General features: G+C 40.3%; 1 protein-coding gene across 11 annotated transcripts in view; it reads right to left on the bottom strand.

Moving 5' to 3' along the window:
- LYRM1 (LYR motif containing 1) overlaps window positions 1–17,570 on the bottom strand; it is a 28,822-nt gene extending 11,252 nt beyond the window's left edge. For 3 of the 11 annotated variants that reach the window (XR_011329328.1, XR_011329329.1, XR_011329324.1), the window contains exons 1-5: window positions 17,425–17,570; window positions 9,955–10,113; window positions 8,827–8,919; window positions 7,211–7,385; window positions 1,782–1,842 (exon numbers count right to left, since the gene is read on the bottom strand). Coding sequence is in view for 1 of the 11 variants with exons in the window: in XM_069810116.1 (XP_069666217.1) it covers window positions 7,269–7,385; window positions 8,827–8,919; window positions 9,955–10,113 (369 nt within the window). In the remaining 10 variants the exon portion in view is untranslated. Of the gene's footprint in view, window positions 1–895; window positions 1,845–2,941; window positions 3,002–7,044; window positions 7,386–8,826; window positions 8,920–9,954; window positions 10,114–17,424 lie in introns of those variants that run through there. The other 8 variants (XR_011329330.1, XR_011329323.1, XR_011329327.1 and 5 more) reach the window with 5 other exon arrangements.
- Between the last annotated feature and the right edge of the window lie 14 nt (window positions 17,571–17,584).

Raw genomic sequence — 17,584 nt, 5'->3', positions numbered from 1 at the left:
TGAAATCGGGCCTAAAGAGTTTTGCTGCTGATTTTAATGGGAATCTAATCCACAACTCTTGCAAATAAGACTCTGTGGATTTGCCTACTACTTCTGTGTCCCAAGAGTATGTATGGCAAAAAGGGAGGAGATGAGAATAGTGTGTTGTCAACATGTAAAACCAATCCTCAGCTAGAATGAACTGCCAGAGCTGTATTATAAAACTATAGTAACTGACACTCCTTGAAGATGTGCCTCAGAATTTCTGTGGAAAACTTCTGGACAGCACATGCATTGGGAGCCTGTCATTTTGCAGAGCAGTATGCTTGTCTCATATTTTTTTAAACTTTTTTTTTATTTCAGTATTATTTACCTACATATCCCAGGTGCCTGATAAACGGACCTGTTTCCTTTCTCCCATAGTCTCATTTTACTTCCTCGTCTTGCCCTCTTGCATGTTGGACTAATAACCACCTGAAGTTTTGTACTTGTTTAAGCCCTTTCATCAGAGAAGCCCAAAGTAGCTTGCAAACATTAATTAAAAATAAAATAGCCTGAACATCTTCAAAGAGCTGTGCAGTCATTAACTAATCCCCACAGCATGCGAAGAAGGTACTAAAAATGCATCATTAGATTTGTTGTGTACACAGTACAAGAGAAGCTCAAAGATCAAGGCAAACATTTAAAAAAAAAACCCACTGCATAAACATCCACTAATTTGGGGTCTTGTATTATTTTTTTTTGTTGTTGCCCAAATTGCAGCATTTTAATCACTTGCTCGAGGCCTCACAAAGTCAGAGATGCAGCTATAATTCAGCAGTTCCCAGTATCCTGCTACAATCATTAAGTGATGCTGCTACAACTCATTAAAACATGGTTCTTGTCACAGGAATTTCTGTTGTGCTGTGCTTAGCAGTTATAGGTGAAAACAGTGTTCATTATTGTTTTATTAACCACTGGTTTGTTTTATACAGATATTCATAAAATAGTAACTTTTAAGAATGGTAACATACAGGTAAGCAAGAAGTGTTACAGGTATGTTGTAGAGTGCTGCTCTGCACAAAGATATACATAGGTAACTAGTACAGTATCTTCATGTACTATATGTACCATATTTGATGCCTCATTAACAGTACAGTACGCAGGCATTTGGTGCATCATTATTGTTACCTGGTGACTAGGGCAAAGATGTCAGGGCTGGACACTTAATGGATATTTGTTTTAATAAAGGCAACAGAGATGTGCAGGTGTTTCAACTTACTAGTAGGAAGAAACTACTCTTAACAATTTAGACTGATATTTGGCACCTATAGCAAAAATAAAACTTGTTTATGAATGCTACAGCAGTTATCCAAATTGACAACAATTTTTGAGACGAGAATTGTGTTTCAGAAGATCTATAAATAAACTAAGATTAATTAAAATTGGTCCTTTAAAAAAATTGTCTTTTCTTAGGCTTCATAAGAGTAACACAGATACTTTGTACTTATCATATAATGAAAATTAACTGAAATTTACTACATATTTAAAAAAAACATTGTGGTAGTTACCATATTTTTTAATGGCTGCATCTAATTGTTGTTGTTATCACATCAACAATTCAGATCACTAATAGGTTACTGTGGCATCAGAGATAAACCAGTCACAAGCCTCCTCTTACAGGTGCTTTGCATGCAGGCCGAAGAGGTTGGACCTGGCTGTTAGATCCTTCCCTATGGATTGATCAATTCAGTCACTGCTCTCAAAAGGATCTTTCTATTTAGATTTGAGCTTATGCATGCAAGTGACTGGTAACAGCTTACCTGTCGCTGCTGAGGCACTGCTGAAAGGGAAGCTGGGGCAACAATAATCATTCTTAAAACACTAAAATGAAGAGAAGTTGAAATTTGAGGATTAAGTTTCTCCATCCTTCTTCAGATAATGCTAGTCTTACAAACATAGTCCTCTAAATTAAGCCATTTTAAATGAAAAGCCAGGTTTACTAGGATATGTTAGCTAAATTACATTTATGGAGATAAATTACTTTTAAACTGTTGGAAAATACTGTGGGATAACTTGCCGTGTTCATTTCTTGTTAATGCTTTTTTGTGAACAAACACTAATGGATAGTTTATTAAATGACACAGTTGTGGTTCTTGTGAATATATAGTGGCTTTTCTACTACATTGTCTGCAATGTCCTTGTTACTGTGTTGACTTTCTAAATGCTTCTTCTGTGTTAATGTTTAGATTTGAGATGAAGGCATTTCTTAGAATGTAATTAAAGATGTATTTCAAGCTTTTGTAGATGCGACCAAAATATATAGGTAAGAGAGAAGTCTATAAAAGAGGGTTCATGCATCTGTTGCCTCTTCACCGGGGATCAGGCATGGCTCAGTTGCTTTAGTTGATGATTACTGAAGTACGTGATTTCCTCGGCTGCCCTTACTATTAGAGAAAAAGTAATGGAATTTACTGTTGAAGGATATCTGTCTTAGAGATATTTTTCTGTGTTTCTTTGAAATGAACTTCCCAACCTTATTTCCTGAGCATTGTCTAGACCTTCCTGAAGAATGATAAGCTGGCTAAACATTAGAATTCACAACCTTTCTTGGCTGAGATGCATGGGCGGGGGGGGGGAAGGCAACTCAGCTGTTAGTTGGACATGATAAAAATGTGAAAAGTTTTTGGACAAATGAAGTACCTTGTAATAGTAGTAGAATTCTTGGCTTTACGGGTTTAGTATTTCCATTTCTTAATTAGAAGCTCTTGTTAAACAAACCACAAAAAAACTGTGATTACTACAAATAATTCACAGCCTTGCTAATAACTCAAAGAAGATGGAAAAAATGCAGTATACAGACATTACAGAGCATGAGATTTTCTTTCTTAGAAATAGCAGAGAGTGATTTTCAGCTAGGTATGCTGTAAGACAGGGTTAGTACATTTTCTCAGGAGATGGAAACCTTTCTCTTATCTCATCTGCACAAAAATCCATTTCAGAAACAGGAAGTACTATCTCTGTTGATTTTAACACTGTTGGGCTGTTAAAGGGAAAATTGTACAATGAAAAAGACAACACGAAGGCCCCAAATTCTTCTACTTATGAGTTCCTATAAGCAAGAACGTTTTGCCTAGTAGGATTAGAAAAATTAGTGAAAGGTGCAGGTGTCACCTGTAACTAGCATTCTTGAAAATGAATTTATAGGTATGATCAAATAAGTGACCCTTCTGTGTGTGGATAAAAGATGGATGTTACTGATATACTTTCTGATGGATACATAGTGGGGCCCCAAGAGAGTGAGGTCCAGGTTGCCTTATTTTCTCCAGATCTAAAAGGTATTACAAGAACAAACTTGTATTAGTAGGAAGATAGATCAGATAACCTAATCCGTCTTAACCTGTTTCAGTTCTGTGATACTTCCTTTGGAATAGATTGGGTCACTGCTGCAACTTAATGAGCATTTCCTCACCCCTAGACAACACTGAGGGGGTACATTCAGTAAGCAGGTGCTGAGACCCTCTTCTTAATTGATTGTGTGCTTGCTAATCTTAGTGTTAAATTTGGTTTCATAAGCGCATGGCTTCATAAATTACAACCTTACTAATGATGGAGTTAAGGACAGAATTTCCAGAGAGGAGGTGTTATTTAGATACTCGGTGCCAGATATTGTGTCAACAAATTACTACTGCATTGCCTACTGGTTAGCTTGCAGGAGAGTTCATGCAACTGACTCAGGATTTTTGCTTCTAAAGAATATAAAGTTGTCATCTTTTTATTCTAAATTATTCTAAAGCATCTCCTGACTAGTGTGATAAATTGGAAAGAGATAGTATTTACTGGAAGGGGAGTAAGAGAAAGTTAAGGAAGTACAAGGACAGAGTGTACACTAGTTGAATCCAGTGCATTACAAACTCTGGAGAACTCAGAGGCATTTGAGGACAACATCTTTTTGCAAGTAAAATTAATGTGTAGGAATGACATGTTGCACCATCATTGGGATACTTCTTGACAGACGTTATACGGTCCTTGGAATTTAATACAGTGAGTACCAGTTGAGATGTCTGCCTACCTGCTGGACCGAGTTGCTGATGAAATTTTTTTAATGAAACTCTCTCAAAATGGTAGTTTGCCAGTTTGACTTTCAAAACCAAAGGACTCCATTTAAGGCAGATTTTCTTTTCCATAGAGTTTAACTTAAGCTGTGAAAGAAGGGTTTTGCTCTCCAGACTTGACAAAAGAGCTGATCTAATCCTTCCTTTAGCTGAACAGCCTAAGGTTTTAATAAATTTCAGTCTTTGCCTTCTGGTGCTGGAAAGTAATGAGAATCGGGCACTAGTTAATAATTTCTCAAACGCTTATTTTGAAAAATGAATGGGCTATCTAGCATTTTAAAGCATCTCAAATAATGGGATGCTGTTACTGCAGTTCAAATTACTGGCTTTTCAGTTAAGCAAGTGGATACTCATTTGAGTTACTTAAGGCTACTTGAGCCTTTTTAAAATTGCTTATTTATATTTCCCTTCAGAAATAAACTCAAACTCATATTGTTATTTCAATTTGGTGTAAATCATCTGTAATTTTAGGGATGTTCTTTTGAAATAATCTACATCTTATGTACTCAGGAAAGAGTTGTGACTATAATACAGACAGTAAATTTAGACTGTTCATTTACATACCTGTTTATTCACCTGATGAGTAACAGAATCAGTACCTTCAATAGCCACATCAATTTTAACAAATAAAAAGATTCAAATGATAGTTTAATGACAAAGCTTCCATTCAAACCCCTTGTCTCTGCACATTTTGGTTTGGCTCAGTTGACACATCTCTACACTGGCGTATGAGAATGAGGATAGGAAAAGACTGTATTTGGACTTCTTTCAACAAAGGATTAAGCAGTGTGCATAATCATGTTATTTTTTATTGTCTTTACTCCATCCCCCTTTTCCTAGGCTAAAGGAGTTCTGTTTTGTGTCTTCCTGGCAGCAGTAAATTTGCAAAGCTCTCACTGACAGGCAGAACAATGGCATTTTACATGTTACTTCCCACACGAGGCATTCCCAGGAAATAATTATATGGGAATAGATACCTTTGTGGACTGGAGCCATAAAGGGTAGTGAGAAATTGGGCTAGCCAGTACCTGTCATGCTGACTCGCTCTTCTCATTGTTTCCTTGTACTTTCTCATCCGCTTGTATTTTTTTCACTCTTGCAAGTACATTCTTGGGGGAGGAACTGTCATTCTGTTCTGCACATGACTGGTTTTAGCTTATTTTTAAGGTAGACAATAATATTTCTTTGCTGTTGTCTATTAGGGCTTGGAGAGTTTAGCATGAGTGGGAGAGCTCAGAAAATGAGATTTCATTGGTTTTGCCCACTTTAATAGGAAATAATACACACTGCATTTTTCAAATTTGCTTTTTTGCCACCATTAACTTCTGGCTGGAATAGGTTGCTGCTTACATCCTCTGTCCTTAAAGCAGCTGTGGGCTGTGCTTACATAGTCTCCTAGTACAGTGTGGCTCTTGTCCACAGCTTGGTCTCATTGGTACTTCTAGTCTGAAGGACAGAAGGTTCCCCTAACTTTCCTGAAGAGAATTTGTAAACAGCCTGGTAAAGCCAGATGACTGAAAAGGAGCCAAAACGATTGGTGGCCAGTGAGGGGGAAATTAATTTTGTTTCACTTCCATTCATGAGGCACCGGAGAAACAGAAATACCCCTTGAAATTAAAAGACAGAGGAGATGATAGTGGTAGATACTTTCTTTTAATAAAGTTAGGGTTCTGTCCATATGTCCTGGTTTCGGCTGGGATAGAGTTAATTTTCTTTCTAGTGGCTGGTATAGCATTATGTTTTGGATTTAGTATAAGAATAATGCTGATAACACACTTGATGTTTTTCAGTTGTTGCTAAGTAGTGTTTAGACTAAGTAAGTCAAGGATTTTTCATCTTCTCATGCCCAGCCAGCGAGAAGGCTGGAGGGGCACAAGAATTTGGTAGGGGACACAGCCAGGACAGCTGACCCAAACTGGCCAAAGGGGTATTCTATACCATGTGATGTCATGCCCAGTATATAAACTGGGGGGGAGTTGGCCTGGGGTGGTGGATCGCTGCTCAGGAACTAACTGGGCATCAGTCGGCAAGTGGTGAGCAATTGCATTGTGCATCACTTGTTTTGTATATTCCAATTCTTTTATTATTATTATTGTCATTTTATTATTGTTGTTATTATCCTTATTATTGTCTTCCTTTCTGTTCTATTAAATTGTTCTTATCTCAACCCATGGGTTTTACTTTTTTTCCCCCGATTCTCTCCCCCATCCCACTGCGGGGAGGGAAAGTGATTGAGTGACTGCAAGGTGCTTAGCTGCTGGCTGGGGTTAAACCACGACACCATAATATGAGTTTAACACTGAAATAAATAATTGTTGAGAGAGCCAGTGTGCTGATTGTGTTGAAAAGCTAACCGTGTAAAAATGCCCAGTGAAGACAATCAAAGCATCTTAAGCTTGCTCCCATAGTGATACCCTGAAGGGAGAGTTTTCAGTCAGTCCATACATGGAAACCTGAGGAACCCAGCACTGGAATGTTTTACTCTGAGTTGTGTAACAGCATTCCAAACTTTGCATTTCACATCCACACCCTCTCCAAAGGAAGGGGGGAAAAAAAAGCTGATATAGAGGCTCTAGGCCACTCCTCTGCAGTTTGCAAAAAGGAAAAAGGAGTGGTGGCATTTCTGCTGTCTCTGTGCTACTGTCTGTTTAGAAACAATACTTCACCATTAAGGATAGTATGAAACTGGAACATTTCTCCAGGGACAACAGGCAGAGCAGGGACAAGAGAGGAAGAAGTGCAGCTGCATGATGGAGTCACTGTGCATTCGGAAGCTTTGGAGGCACTGCGTCTGCTTGATTCTCCTGGACTTCCCTGATTTTTGCTGACCCTTACACAAGGCACTGCCTTGAATCACAATTGAGCATATATAACCCTCAAACCACCAGAGAACCCTGCTATAGATTAATGGAGTTTGAAAACCTGCTGTAATTTGTCCTGATGTCAAAGTGATCTTCGTATCATACCTCACTCTTTGAAAGGTGTTACTTTTATTGGTGAGTCGGTGGTTGAAATGTAATAAATACCAGACCAACCTTACCCATCATATGCAATGCATATGATGAGCTTTTTGGTCTCAGGAAATATGTGAGCAAGTGACCAAAACAACTTCATTCACAGTTGTGCACACAAATCACCTGGATTGCAGTCCACAGCTTAAATGATGTGATTACATATCACAGCTTAAATCATGGGTTATGAAACTTCATCATGGGATTTCAGGTATATTGGCTTAGAAATCTTCCTTAACTTTTCCTGGTGTCGCAATGTACGGCCTTGTTTATGGGCAAGACCCATAGGAGGCAGATGGATCTGGAAAAGAAAATCCCACCAGTTAGGTGCAAATTGAGAAGCTACAAGAAAAAGAAGGCATATATACAGACTAGGTTTCACTGAGTTTTAAATAATTTCTTCACACTTTGGAGAGGGCAACTGCACCGTCTCAAACCAGGTTATCAGATTTCTAAGAGGAGCGTTCTCTGAGGAGTCATTAGTGGTGTAACTTTCAGGCGCCAAATGTTGTGTTTATTAAAATCCTATATAATTTAGGCTTTAGTAACCTTATTTTGTAGCTTGATATCAGACTGTAATGATAAAATACTTTTTGAAACAGGACTGCCGACAATGTTCCAGAACACCAAGACCTCGAAAACCCTAAAAATTCCTGAGTAGGTGTCTTAAAGCACTGTGTGTTTTATTCATACCTACCTAACAAATCACAAAATACTCCCAAACTGTTTGTATTGAAAGACTGCCTTCTTATTGTCATGATTATATATACCATATTAAAATGCACAATCAATGTAACTGACTCCACAAGCAGGAGGAGCAATAGGTGACAGGCTCGTCCTTTGATTGACAAAGTCTTTTGTGGGAGTCATGCAGCTATATCCCCCCTAAGTAATTGAAAAATGTAGGTGTTAGCAGTCAGATGTTATTGTTGCTGAGGCTGTCATCCTGTAAGATAGCTGTTTAGGTGCAAATAGTAGTAAAAGCACTGACTAAAGCAGCAATAGTGAATTCTAGAATCTGAAAAACAACGATCATCCAGTTTGTCTGAGAGAGCTGATCTAAGACTGATTCTTTGGGATTCTGAAGCCACTGCAGGGCATACATTTTAAGCCCATTTCTAGAAGCGTTTGCCAGATGTGCATTGTTATTCTGTATATTGGAGAAAAAGAAGCAGCTGTATGTGAAAGAGATGCTAACAGTGACCATATTCTAGGCAAGCATCGGATGAAGATACAATTTAATTTTGACCATGACCGCCTTGATAAGGAAACTACAGATGTGAATATATAAACTAATCAACAAGACTAGAGAGGAAGTCTCTATGGGAGGCAGCATAAAGTACTATTGACAGAAGTGACTGGGTGGTGAGGGAACTGTATTGAATGGTGCAACAGAAGACACTGGTGCAACTTCCAGCAATTCAGTAATCTTGGACACGTTTTTCTCTAGGAACAGGGGGAAAAGAAGCAGCAACATAGGCAGGTGTATTATAAGACCTGATTTATGACTGGGAGAACAGTTACCAGTAATTTAAGCTATGAAAATTAGTGTATCTATGGCAGATGGAATTAAGTATTTTTATTCTCTTGTTCTCTGTTATTATGTGGAAAGATTAACAGATTTGATTCCATTACCGTCTTTTTCTACATTCATTGGTCGGACAAGAGTGCCTGAACATTCACAGGCCTTGGGAGTTTAGCTTATGCAACTCCACTTAGGCTTTGATGAGATTTATACTCACAGGTCGCGGGTACGGGATGTTATAGTGAAGTCCAATTTCTATTCTTGCCTCACATTCTTCTACATACTGCTTAATCAACTTTGGATCTGTTACCTAAGATCATACAAACAAATGTTTTCTACAAGTACAGCAATTAGCAATTGGAAGCTCAAGTGTAAATGATGCACAGACACATGACTTTCTTTAGCTTTTTTTGGCAATCCCAAAGATCAAATGATTGTATTTTTCACATCCATAAAAGGTAACATTAGTATTTGCCTTGACTCAACAGTTCTGGGCTTGACAGCACTGGATATTAAGGCCCAGAGGGTGTCATGACTGAGGCTATAGGAGATTTTTACCCAAACATGGTATTTTCTCTGTAAAAAGACAATACACATGTAAACTACTAATAAATCCATGAAGAAAATCACACTCATCCATTTGTCACTCTGCAAGGTAGCTAGAGGAGAAAGGGAGGAGACTCCTTGGTCTACATTCTGTTATCATCCTATCCAGAAAATTTTTTTGAAGTAGAAGTGTAGTGTAAATTGTGACTTAAATTCGTTTCTTGATTTTGCATTACTTCATTTTAGTCCCAGACCAAAATGGGATATAAATAAGTATTGTGATCTTGAATTACAAGAAGGACCTTCGATTACCAAGGAGTCTGTATCACCCCTTTCAAATGGGGTTTGAAATTTCTTCCTTAGGAAAAAAATTAAAGTGCTTCTTTTAAAAGAAGTGCCAGTAATTGCTGCTTTGAAAAGAAAAAAAGAAGCATAAGAAGCTGCTGAGCTCTGTTTGCCATTGCATGGGTAATGATACACTTAGCTAGCTTTCTAAAAGATCAAAAGCTGCTTCAATTACATAGGCAGTATCTTTGGAATTCAATTATTTCTTGGCATTTTTTTAGTGAAAGCTCTAGATCTTTTAGACTTCTACAGTAGTTAATGAACAGCTGAAATGGTTTGAGTTTTCTTATTACTGTTTCAGGGGTGAAATTTAAACTATAACCCAAATACACTAGCATTTAAGGTGAATGGAATTTTGGGAAATCAACTCCTATATCTTAGCATCCCATCACTGAGGCAGTGCAAAGAGCGAGAGGAGAATCATTCAGAAATTCAAAACTGTAAGGACACTCACATTTTTGTTTTTTCGGAATAGTGTTTTGGCTTCATTTTTAATGTACTCCTTCTCTTTAATAGTTTCTTCTATCTGTCCTGATGCCGATTGCCATTTTTTGGCTATTTTGAATATCTTGCGGTAAAGGCCAAGCACTTCTTGTCGAGTAACTGGTGTCATCTAAAAAAGCAACACAAAACCCCAAACATATGTATGAACATTTGAGTTGCTAAAAGGCCAGCAACCAGTACGCTTTTTCACACAATTGAATTAGTTTTAAAATATTTCCATCATCGAAAGATACGCTGAGCTATATGAAAAAAACTGAAATAGCTGTAAACAATAATTAGCTGTTGAAAGCTGCAGACCCAGTCCAGCAAAGTATTTAAACTGATACTTAAATCTGTCTCCATTCAAACAGCTTGAGCTCTTGCTCGAAGTTAAACACTTGGTTTAGTGCTTTGCTGAATCACAAGCCTGGTACAAGAATGCCGGGTTGTGTTTCACGGCTATTTTGCAACAGAAATTGGGCAAGTCACCAAAACGCATAGCTTCCCCCTTCCTGTGAAACTGTCGTACCAATGCTGACCCTATCTTTGCAAAGCATCTTGAAATCTGTGAATAAAATACATGATAAAAACAGCATGATATTGCTGAAAACCAGTATAGGTTTCAGAGGCTGAGAGGCTTATCTGTGATACCACTATAGTATGTAGTAGTAATGATTCAGCTGGAGTTTGATGTGATGAAAAGGTGATGAAAGCTGTTTTATCTAAGCACTGCAGGAGAGGCAGACTAACTGTGGATTTCGGAAAGTCCTGAATGTCTTGATTTTCAGAGAGCTGTGTACCTGCTGAGCCCACTGAATCAGCCTCCAGGTGCGACAAGAATCTTTGTCAGAACTCAAGAACAAAATCCTATTCTTATTCTATGTAAATGAGTATTTTATCATGTAAGTGGTGACACTATTTCATGCCAGACCACAAATATCCCTGAGACAAATCCACTGCAGGAATAACAACACTTCTGACATGGATTAGATTCGCAGAAGCGAAGACTTCGGCTTTAGGGACACTGCAACTGTTGAAGGTACCTTCCTGTCCAAAAGGAAGATGCAGCAGCACTGCAAAGTAAGTATATGGATGTAATGAGGAACAAGTGTCAGGGACAGGACGTTATCTGACCCTCAGGATCCATTTGCCAACCTGGAGCTCTAGTTACTGCGGCTGAATCTACCCTGAAATCAGACCTGTGCGCTGGGAATAGCTCCTCCGGAGGACAGTTCGGAGCAGGGTAATTCAGACCGCCTGAACTGCCCTCGGGTGGGAGCACTCTCCTGCCCTGCCCGGTGGTAGAGGAAAAGCTGCTCCCTAAAGCGTGCGCCCAAACTACTGTGGAAAGTTTGGCAACGTGGCTACCGTTCATCTCCTTGCAGTCTGCGGCAATTCCTCTCATTGCGGAGAGCAGAAGAGGGTTTTGAACCAAAGTCTTCTCGGGCCATACAGTTCTCAGGTGGCTGCCTCCAACACAGCAGCTGACCTTTGCTAATATTTCAGTACAGTTCTGCTGTGGCTTCAGACAGTCAAACCATCTTTTCCTCACCAAAGTCAGAATTACAGATGCTAACCTGAAGACAGGATTTGGCCCATAGTTCTTTTTGCTAAAAAATCCCAAACTACTAAACGCTAGCCTTTTTCGCCTTAACTGTTGCTGTGATCTAAAGACTTTTTGTTGTTTCATGAACTGTCAGGGATCTTAAGAAGTACAGATGTAAAACTTTTTCTCTGATTTTTAAGAGAGAACATTTTAATTTTGCTATTTGTATTTTAAAATGTTTAACCAATCATATATTTTTCCCCAAATATAAAAATGGTTCTTCCCACCCAGCAGATATTTCTAGTAAATGTTTATGGTATTTCTAGGAAACAAATATCCACAATAAAATAGCTAGCTAGTCCCAGCTCGTCAAACACTTTGGAATAATTGCTTCACTTTATCCACTCTACAGCTCCATTTCAGGCAATAAAATTAGTTGTACATGAAGCTACGCATGTACGTGTATCTCAAAAATCATTGCTTCCCTCTGTCAAGTACATATTTTGCACAGAAAATAAACAGTCCAATTACAAGGGCTGACCTAGCACAAGCTGAGTCCCAAATCATGTTCTCACCTCTAGCCCCTCCTGGCCTCACCCCTCTGCTTTTATTGGAAGGCGTCACCTCTGGTGGAGCTGGTAATGCTCTTTGTTCCCTGCTGACAGCTAATAAAAGGTACTGCACTAGAAGCTTTCAGCTTAGGTTTTCATATAATCCATAAAGAAAATGAGAGGAATAATGTCAGGGGAAAAAGTGTTTAAAACACAGGTTTAAATTCTGATTTATGCATCGGACAATTTCCAGGGCCACAACTTGGGACAGTGCATGCCCTTTGCTCAGAGCTGTAATCGTACCTGTTGCTTTTGGATTTTAACATACCGCGAATCTGTTTATAAAGATTTTGTTTAAAAGTTTAGAACGAACAATTTTTTTTTCCCTACTAGTTGTTTCTGCTCCCCCACCTAGAACTTATTTTTTCTTTCTTTAATTTCTCGGTGTTGGAACTGATAGAGAACTGTGTAGCCCCTCATCTAGGCACAGGCTGCACTTTTGCATTATTGCTCTCCTTCCCACATATGCTAGATGATGTAAAAGACATTAAGCAGCTTTTCTTATATATTCAGCAACCAGCTGCTCCTGTGGCTCATTTAGTCAACAATTTCTAACGTTACAGACCTGCTCATAAAGCATTTCTGCAAAGATACATAAACGAAGGGGTGAGGAGCCCTTCACAGACAGGGGACCGCCATCTATCACAGGGAAGGATGAAAGCAAATAGGACAAAATTCAAAGCCTGGGTCAGATTCTGATCTGAGTGGGAGTGTAAATAGGGAATAATTCCACGGTGAGCAAAATTACTTCCAACTTAAAATGTTGTAAATGAGATTGGAGTTTTTTTCTTTGGTATAAACAGAGCCCACACCTACAGAAATTAAGTGACGGTACAAGTCATGTATCAGGTGTAATTTCGTCAAGTGACACTACCTGTATTAGTTTTGTGGGTGTGCAAAATGATTCTGAGTGGGACAGAAAGGAAGATAAGGGAGGCTTTCATGTCCTTGTAATTACTCATCTTGCAACTTACATCTTTGGCATTTAAATCATAATTATGTTTCACATCTCTGGAATGCTAAGTGGATGTTACACCACTTTCCCACTAACACTCATCTTGTGGTAGTCACACCCATTGTTTAACTTCTACCACCCTTCATTTCATTGCAGAATGCAGCCCACAGAGGTTAACCACAGGCGTTTTTGTCAAAAAGTACAGGGCTATTGTATTAGCTGGGCAAATTTCAGGTGTTTACTGCAACAAAACAAACCGGGAGAGGTCAAAGGTAGGTCTGTACGCACAAACATATCAATGGGAAAAGTGGTAGGTTGCAGGCTGGTTTTGAGCTGATTGTTAGAATTAAGCCTTTGGAGGGAAGCCAAGCGTTGCCTTCCAAATAAGCATTTGCTGGATGCCGTGGCAGAGTTCTGACAATGCAGGGTTGTATCATTCTTTTGATCTACATGCAAACCCCGGTTATCAACATGCAGATCAAGCACATGAAATATCCTATTGTATCCAAACTTGCAAAGGAGGCTTGAGCAGTTAATGACTTACTGCATGATGAAGACGCAAACTTTTTTCATTGTTAATTAAAACAAATAATCATTTAGACTATAAAATGTAATAACAAGTTTTTCTTTCAGAAACAAATACACATTCCTTTGGATTTTTAGATGGTTGACCCAAAAGTTCAATTAATCTGAATAATCAGTGAAACACCACTCGTCTTTTGCTACTTGCAGGTTTGTTTAGAAATTAAAAGTTTATATAAAAATAAGGAGAGGAATATCAACTGCACAGTAAACCAACCCCAATACTGCACTGTCAAAGCAAAGTTAGGACAGAAGGCGAGCTGCATGGAGACTGACTACTTATATATGAACAGCTAAATTACAGCTGCTTCCCAGGGAGGGATGCTTGGCTAAGAATGCATGTCCAGCACTCTCCTCCTATCTGCACAGCAACTTTGCTCCAGTTGTAAGTCTATTTTATTTCATTCTTTCTTTTCAAGTGAAGCATTAGCTACTCACTTTAAACATAAAATCTGCCAGCAGTGAGTATGTAGAGGATCTTAGGAAACAAAGGGTGAAAGTAATAGCCCATGGGGAAAAAAAGGATATTTTAAAACAATAGATCTCTTCTTTTACATCCGAGCTAACTAGGGCACGCACTAGTAACGCACACTTAATGCTGATGCTGAAACCATATTTGCTCAGGGGAGGAGACGGTGGGGAACAGAACTCTTCATGAAATAATTTGGAAAAGTGGCTTTGAACTTCTCAGATGTAAAATGTTTTATTTAGGAGCAACACAACTTCTGTTTGACAGCTGGTTTGCTACTGGCAAGGAGTCCTAAAGACACAATGACAAACTGCTGGGCTGATTGCCTTCTGAATCAAGCTATAATCACATTTCTGTTATGGAAATAAATGACATAACTCAAAAGCATAGTGTATCAACATTACAGTATGGAACATCATCAGCTACAGCCTGTATGACAATCTGTATCTCATAATTTCAAATGCTCTCTTTGGCTAACGTTTATTTAAAGAGATGCAAAAAACTGTGCATATCTGGCTTTTTTCTCTTTTTTTTTTTAAGAGCTAAATTATATCACTTAGCTAAAGAGTGACCTGCAGTCTCTCTCCTGCTGCTAATGCAACAGATAATCAATCATTCCTTTCATAGCTATCCACAGCAACTAGAGGTCAGTAATCCATACTCATCTTTTGTGCAAGTCTGCCAAAATGAGTCTGTGGTTCTTAAGGCAGCAATGAATTTGGTCTATCACTTCCTTGAGGGACAACAACTGAAACGATGAGTTCCTGTGGTACAGGGAGAAGGGAAGGGGTCACAGATTCCTGTGATAGCTGGGCAGGTCATATGCCTTCCAGTGATATTAAATTTCAAAATCCAGTTTCCACAAATGTAATTTTATCTTTTTTTTACTCAAATCAATGACTTAGTGGCCTGTGACAGCTAGTACTCTGCAAACATCGACCACATGTGGCTGCAGTATGTACTAGCAAAGTGAAAACTTAATTTGATTTTCATTCTTGATTGAACATTCATACTTTGTTTTTTTAAGATTCAGCCAAAACCAAATCACAGCAAAGCTTCAATTACAGCTAAAATATTTCATCTCCACATGGTGAAAAACAAACTAAAATGAAAGATCATATTCTTCCATGATGGTGTTACATCCTCATTTCTACCAGTGATGCAAGCCCGTAAATTTCAATACATTTCCATCAAGGATTAATTTGACTCCAAGTATTTCTAACTGTTTCCATCTACAAAGTGCAATCATAAATTATGCAGATTTGGTGAAAAAGAACCAAGTTACTGAATCAAGTTATTCAGTAATGATATCTGAAAGGAAGGTGACTTTCACATGGTTTTAGATTTTGTCATGCTGGTATCTTTCTGCTGGCAAATTGAAGTGATCTGAAACCCTGACCTGAAACGCCAATCGACACTTCGGAACCAGCCTAAGTCTTTGTACTTATACTGTTCATCAGCTGGGATGAGAGCTCTGCCATTCTATTCATGCCTCAGATTTCTGGCTGAACTTGGATCTCTTTTAAGCTTTCTCTTACATATGGAGCAGTCTTTTGATCAGAAAAAGGAAAATGCATGCAAAGAGAATATAATTAAATAGTAAAAGCAAGGACTTGGGTTTTATCACTGGTTTTCCTATGTAATTTCAAATAAGTGAAATTGCAGAAAATGAGCATTCTGCAACATTCTCTTCATTCGAATAAATGGAAGTGGAAACCACTAGTCCCTTTTGATCACAGAGTTTTCATTTTGTTAGTCTGAGGTGGTCGAGGCATTATCTGGTTTTAGTAGGACATACAGACTCTTCCTCTGGGAGTGCCTCCTGTGCTGTGGTAGTCTCAGGAAGAACAGAAATGCTGACTTAGACTGTGGAGAGGAGGAGGGAAAACAAAACCCCATGGCTTTAAATATTTCTTAGCTTTCTCCTGAAAAGCAGGCAGTTTCCAGGTAAACTCTAATGCAACATGAACTTGTCCCTAGTCTTGTGCAGCCCTGTCACTCATGCTTTCATACATTTACAACCATTTTCTCCTCCTTTGTGTTTAGTTCTCTATTAGTTACAAGCATAGAAAGAGGTTTAATGCAGTGCAACAAATTTAGCAGAGAAAATGAAGTCTCAGCTATCCTTGGATGGCCTTACTTATATAATATAGAAGCATACAGAAATATAACAACATGGACACAAAACCCCGTATGGATTTATGCACCTTATTCATACCTTGGCTTTGAGCCAAATGCAACTGAATGCATCAATAGAAGTATTTCCCAGCATTGGAAGTGCTCCCAAACCGGAGAAGAGGTATAAATATTAATGCTAGCAGAGAAACAATCCTCCCTTGCCCTTTTCTTACTTCATTCTGTGGGTCATTAATAGAACTCATTTCATAAACCCTCTGCTGCAGTTTCCAAACGCTTTGGTCCCAGGACATTGATAGATAGATTTTTAGTCACTATTTGAGAACTATAGCAGGGCATGTATCAAAAAAAGATTTGTCTTTTGGAAATCAAGTGTGTGAATCCCATTTGAATTCGGGAGTTTTGCCAACAAAGCCTCCCGCAGTTATTTGCACTAGACTCTCCTGAATGGTGTATGGATCAAGACTTTGGGGCCTCCTGCCTCACAGACGGCACAAGGGCAGCGGAACACAGCGCCGGGGAAGTGCCTCCCGATTTCCGTGGGGAGAGGACCCTCAGACCTGGTGGTGACGGGATGGGAGGACATCTCCCTGACATGAGCTCCAGGTCAGCACCAACTGCAGGCCCAGGCGAGAGGTTCAGGACTCATTACGCACAGGACCTTCTCCACACCACCTCCGCAGCCATTCCTGCGGCCGCTGGCGTCGTCGGGCAGGCACAGGGACTGGCCGGGCACCAAGGCCACCACGTGCCTCGCCCTGGGGGTCAGGCCTACCTCGGCGAAGGCCACGGCCACGCAGCACCGGGCAGGCAGTGGCACTGCGGGGGAAAGCAGGTTGGCCGTGGCGCTTGGCAGTCCTCCGCATCCTCTGCGCCGCGCAGGGCTGGTGCCAGTGGTAAGATGGCGCCGACCGCCCCCCCCCACCCCGCCACTGCCCGGAGCCGCCCGGCCGCCGGGGGACGCTGCAGGCGCGGGCGCCCTTCCGCCCCCTGGCGGCCGGGGCGGCACTGCCCCCGCACCCGGGCGGAACCAACCGGTGAAGCGGAGGGGGTCACCAACCCCCCCCCCCCCCCAGCCTCCAGCCTCTCCGCTCCGCCTCCCCCGCGCCTCGGCTTGCCCGCCCCCCGCCGTCTCGCTTTACCTTCGGAAAGAAGCGCGCCGAGGCCCCGCTCACCCGCCTTCGCGCGGCGGTTCCGCCCCGCTAGGCCCCGTCCCCCCGCTTCGGTGGGCGAGGGAGGCGGCGACCCGTCGCCCTCCCTTGCCCTCACCGTGCGTGCGGCGTCGGGCACGCCGCCTCGCGT

The sequence above is a fragment of the Haliaeetus albicilla genome, chromosome 22 (assembly GCF_947461875.1).
Source record: "Haliaeetus albicilla chromosome 22, bHalAlb1.1, whole genome shotgun sequence".
Classification (NCBI taxonomy): Eukaryota; Metazoa; Chordata; class Aves; order Accipitriformes; family Accipitridae; genus Haliaeetus; species Haliaeetus albicilla.
This window is presented reverse-complemented; position numbering and strand designations above follow the sequence as displayed.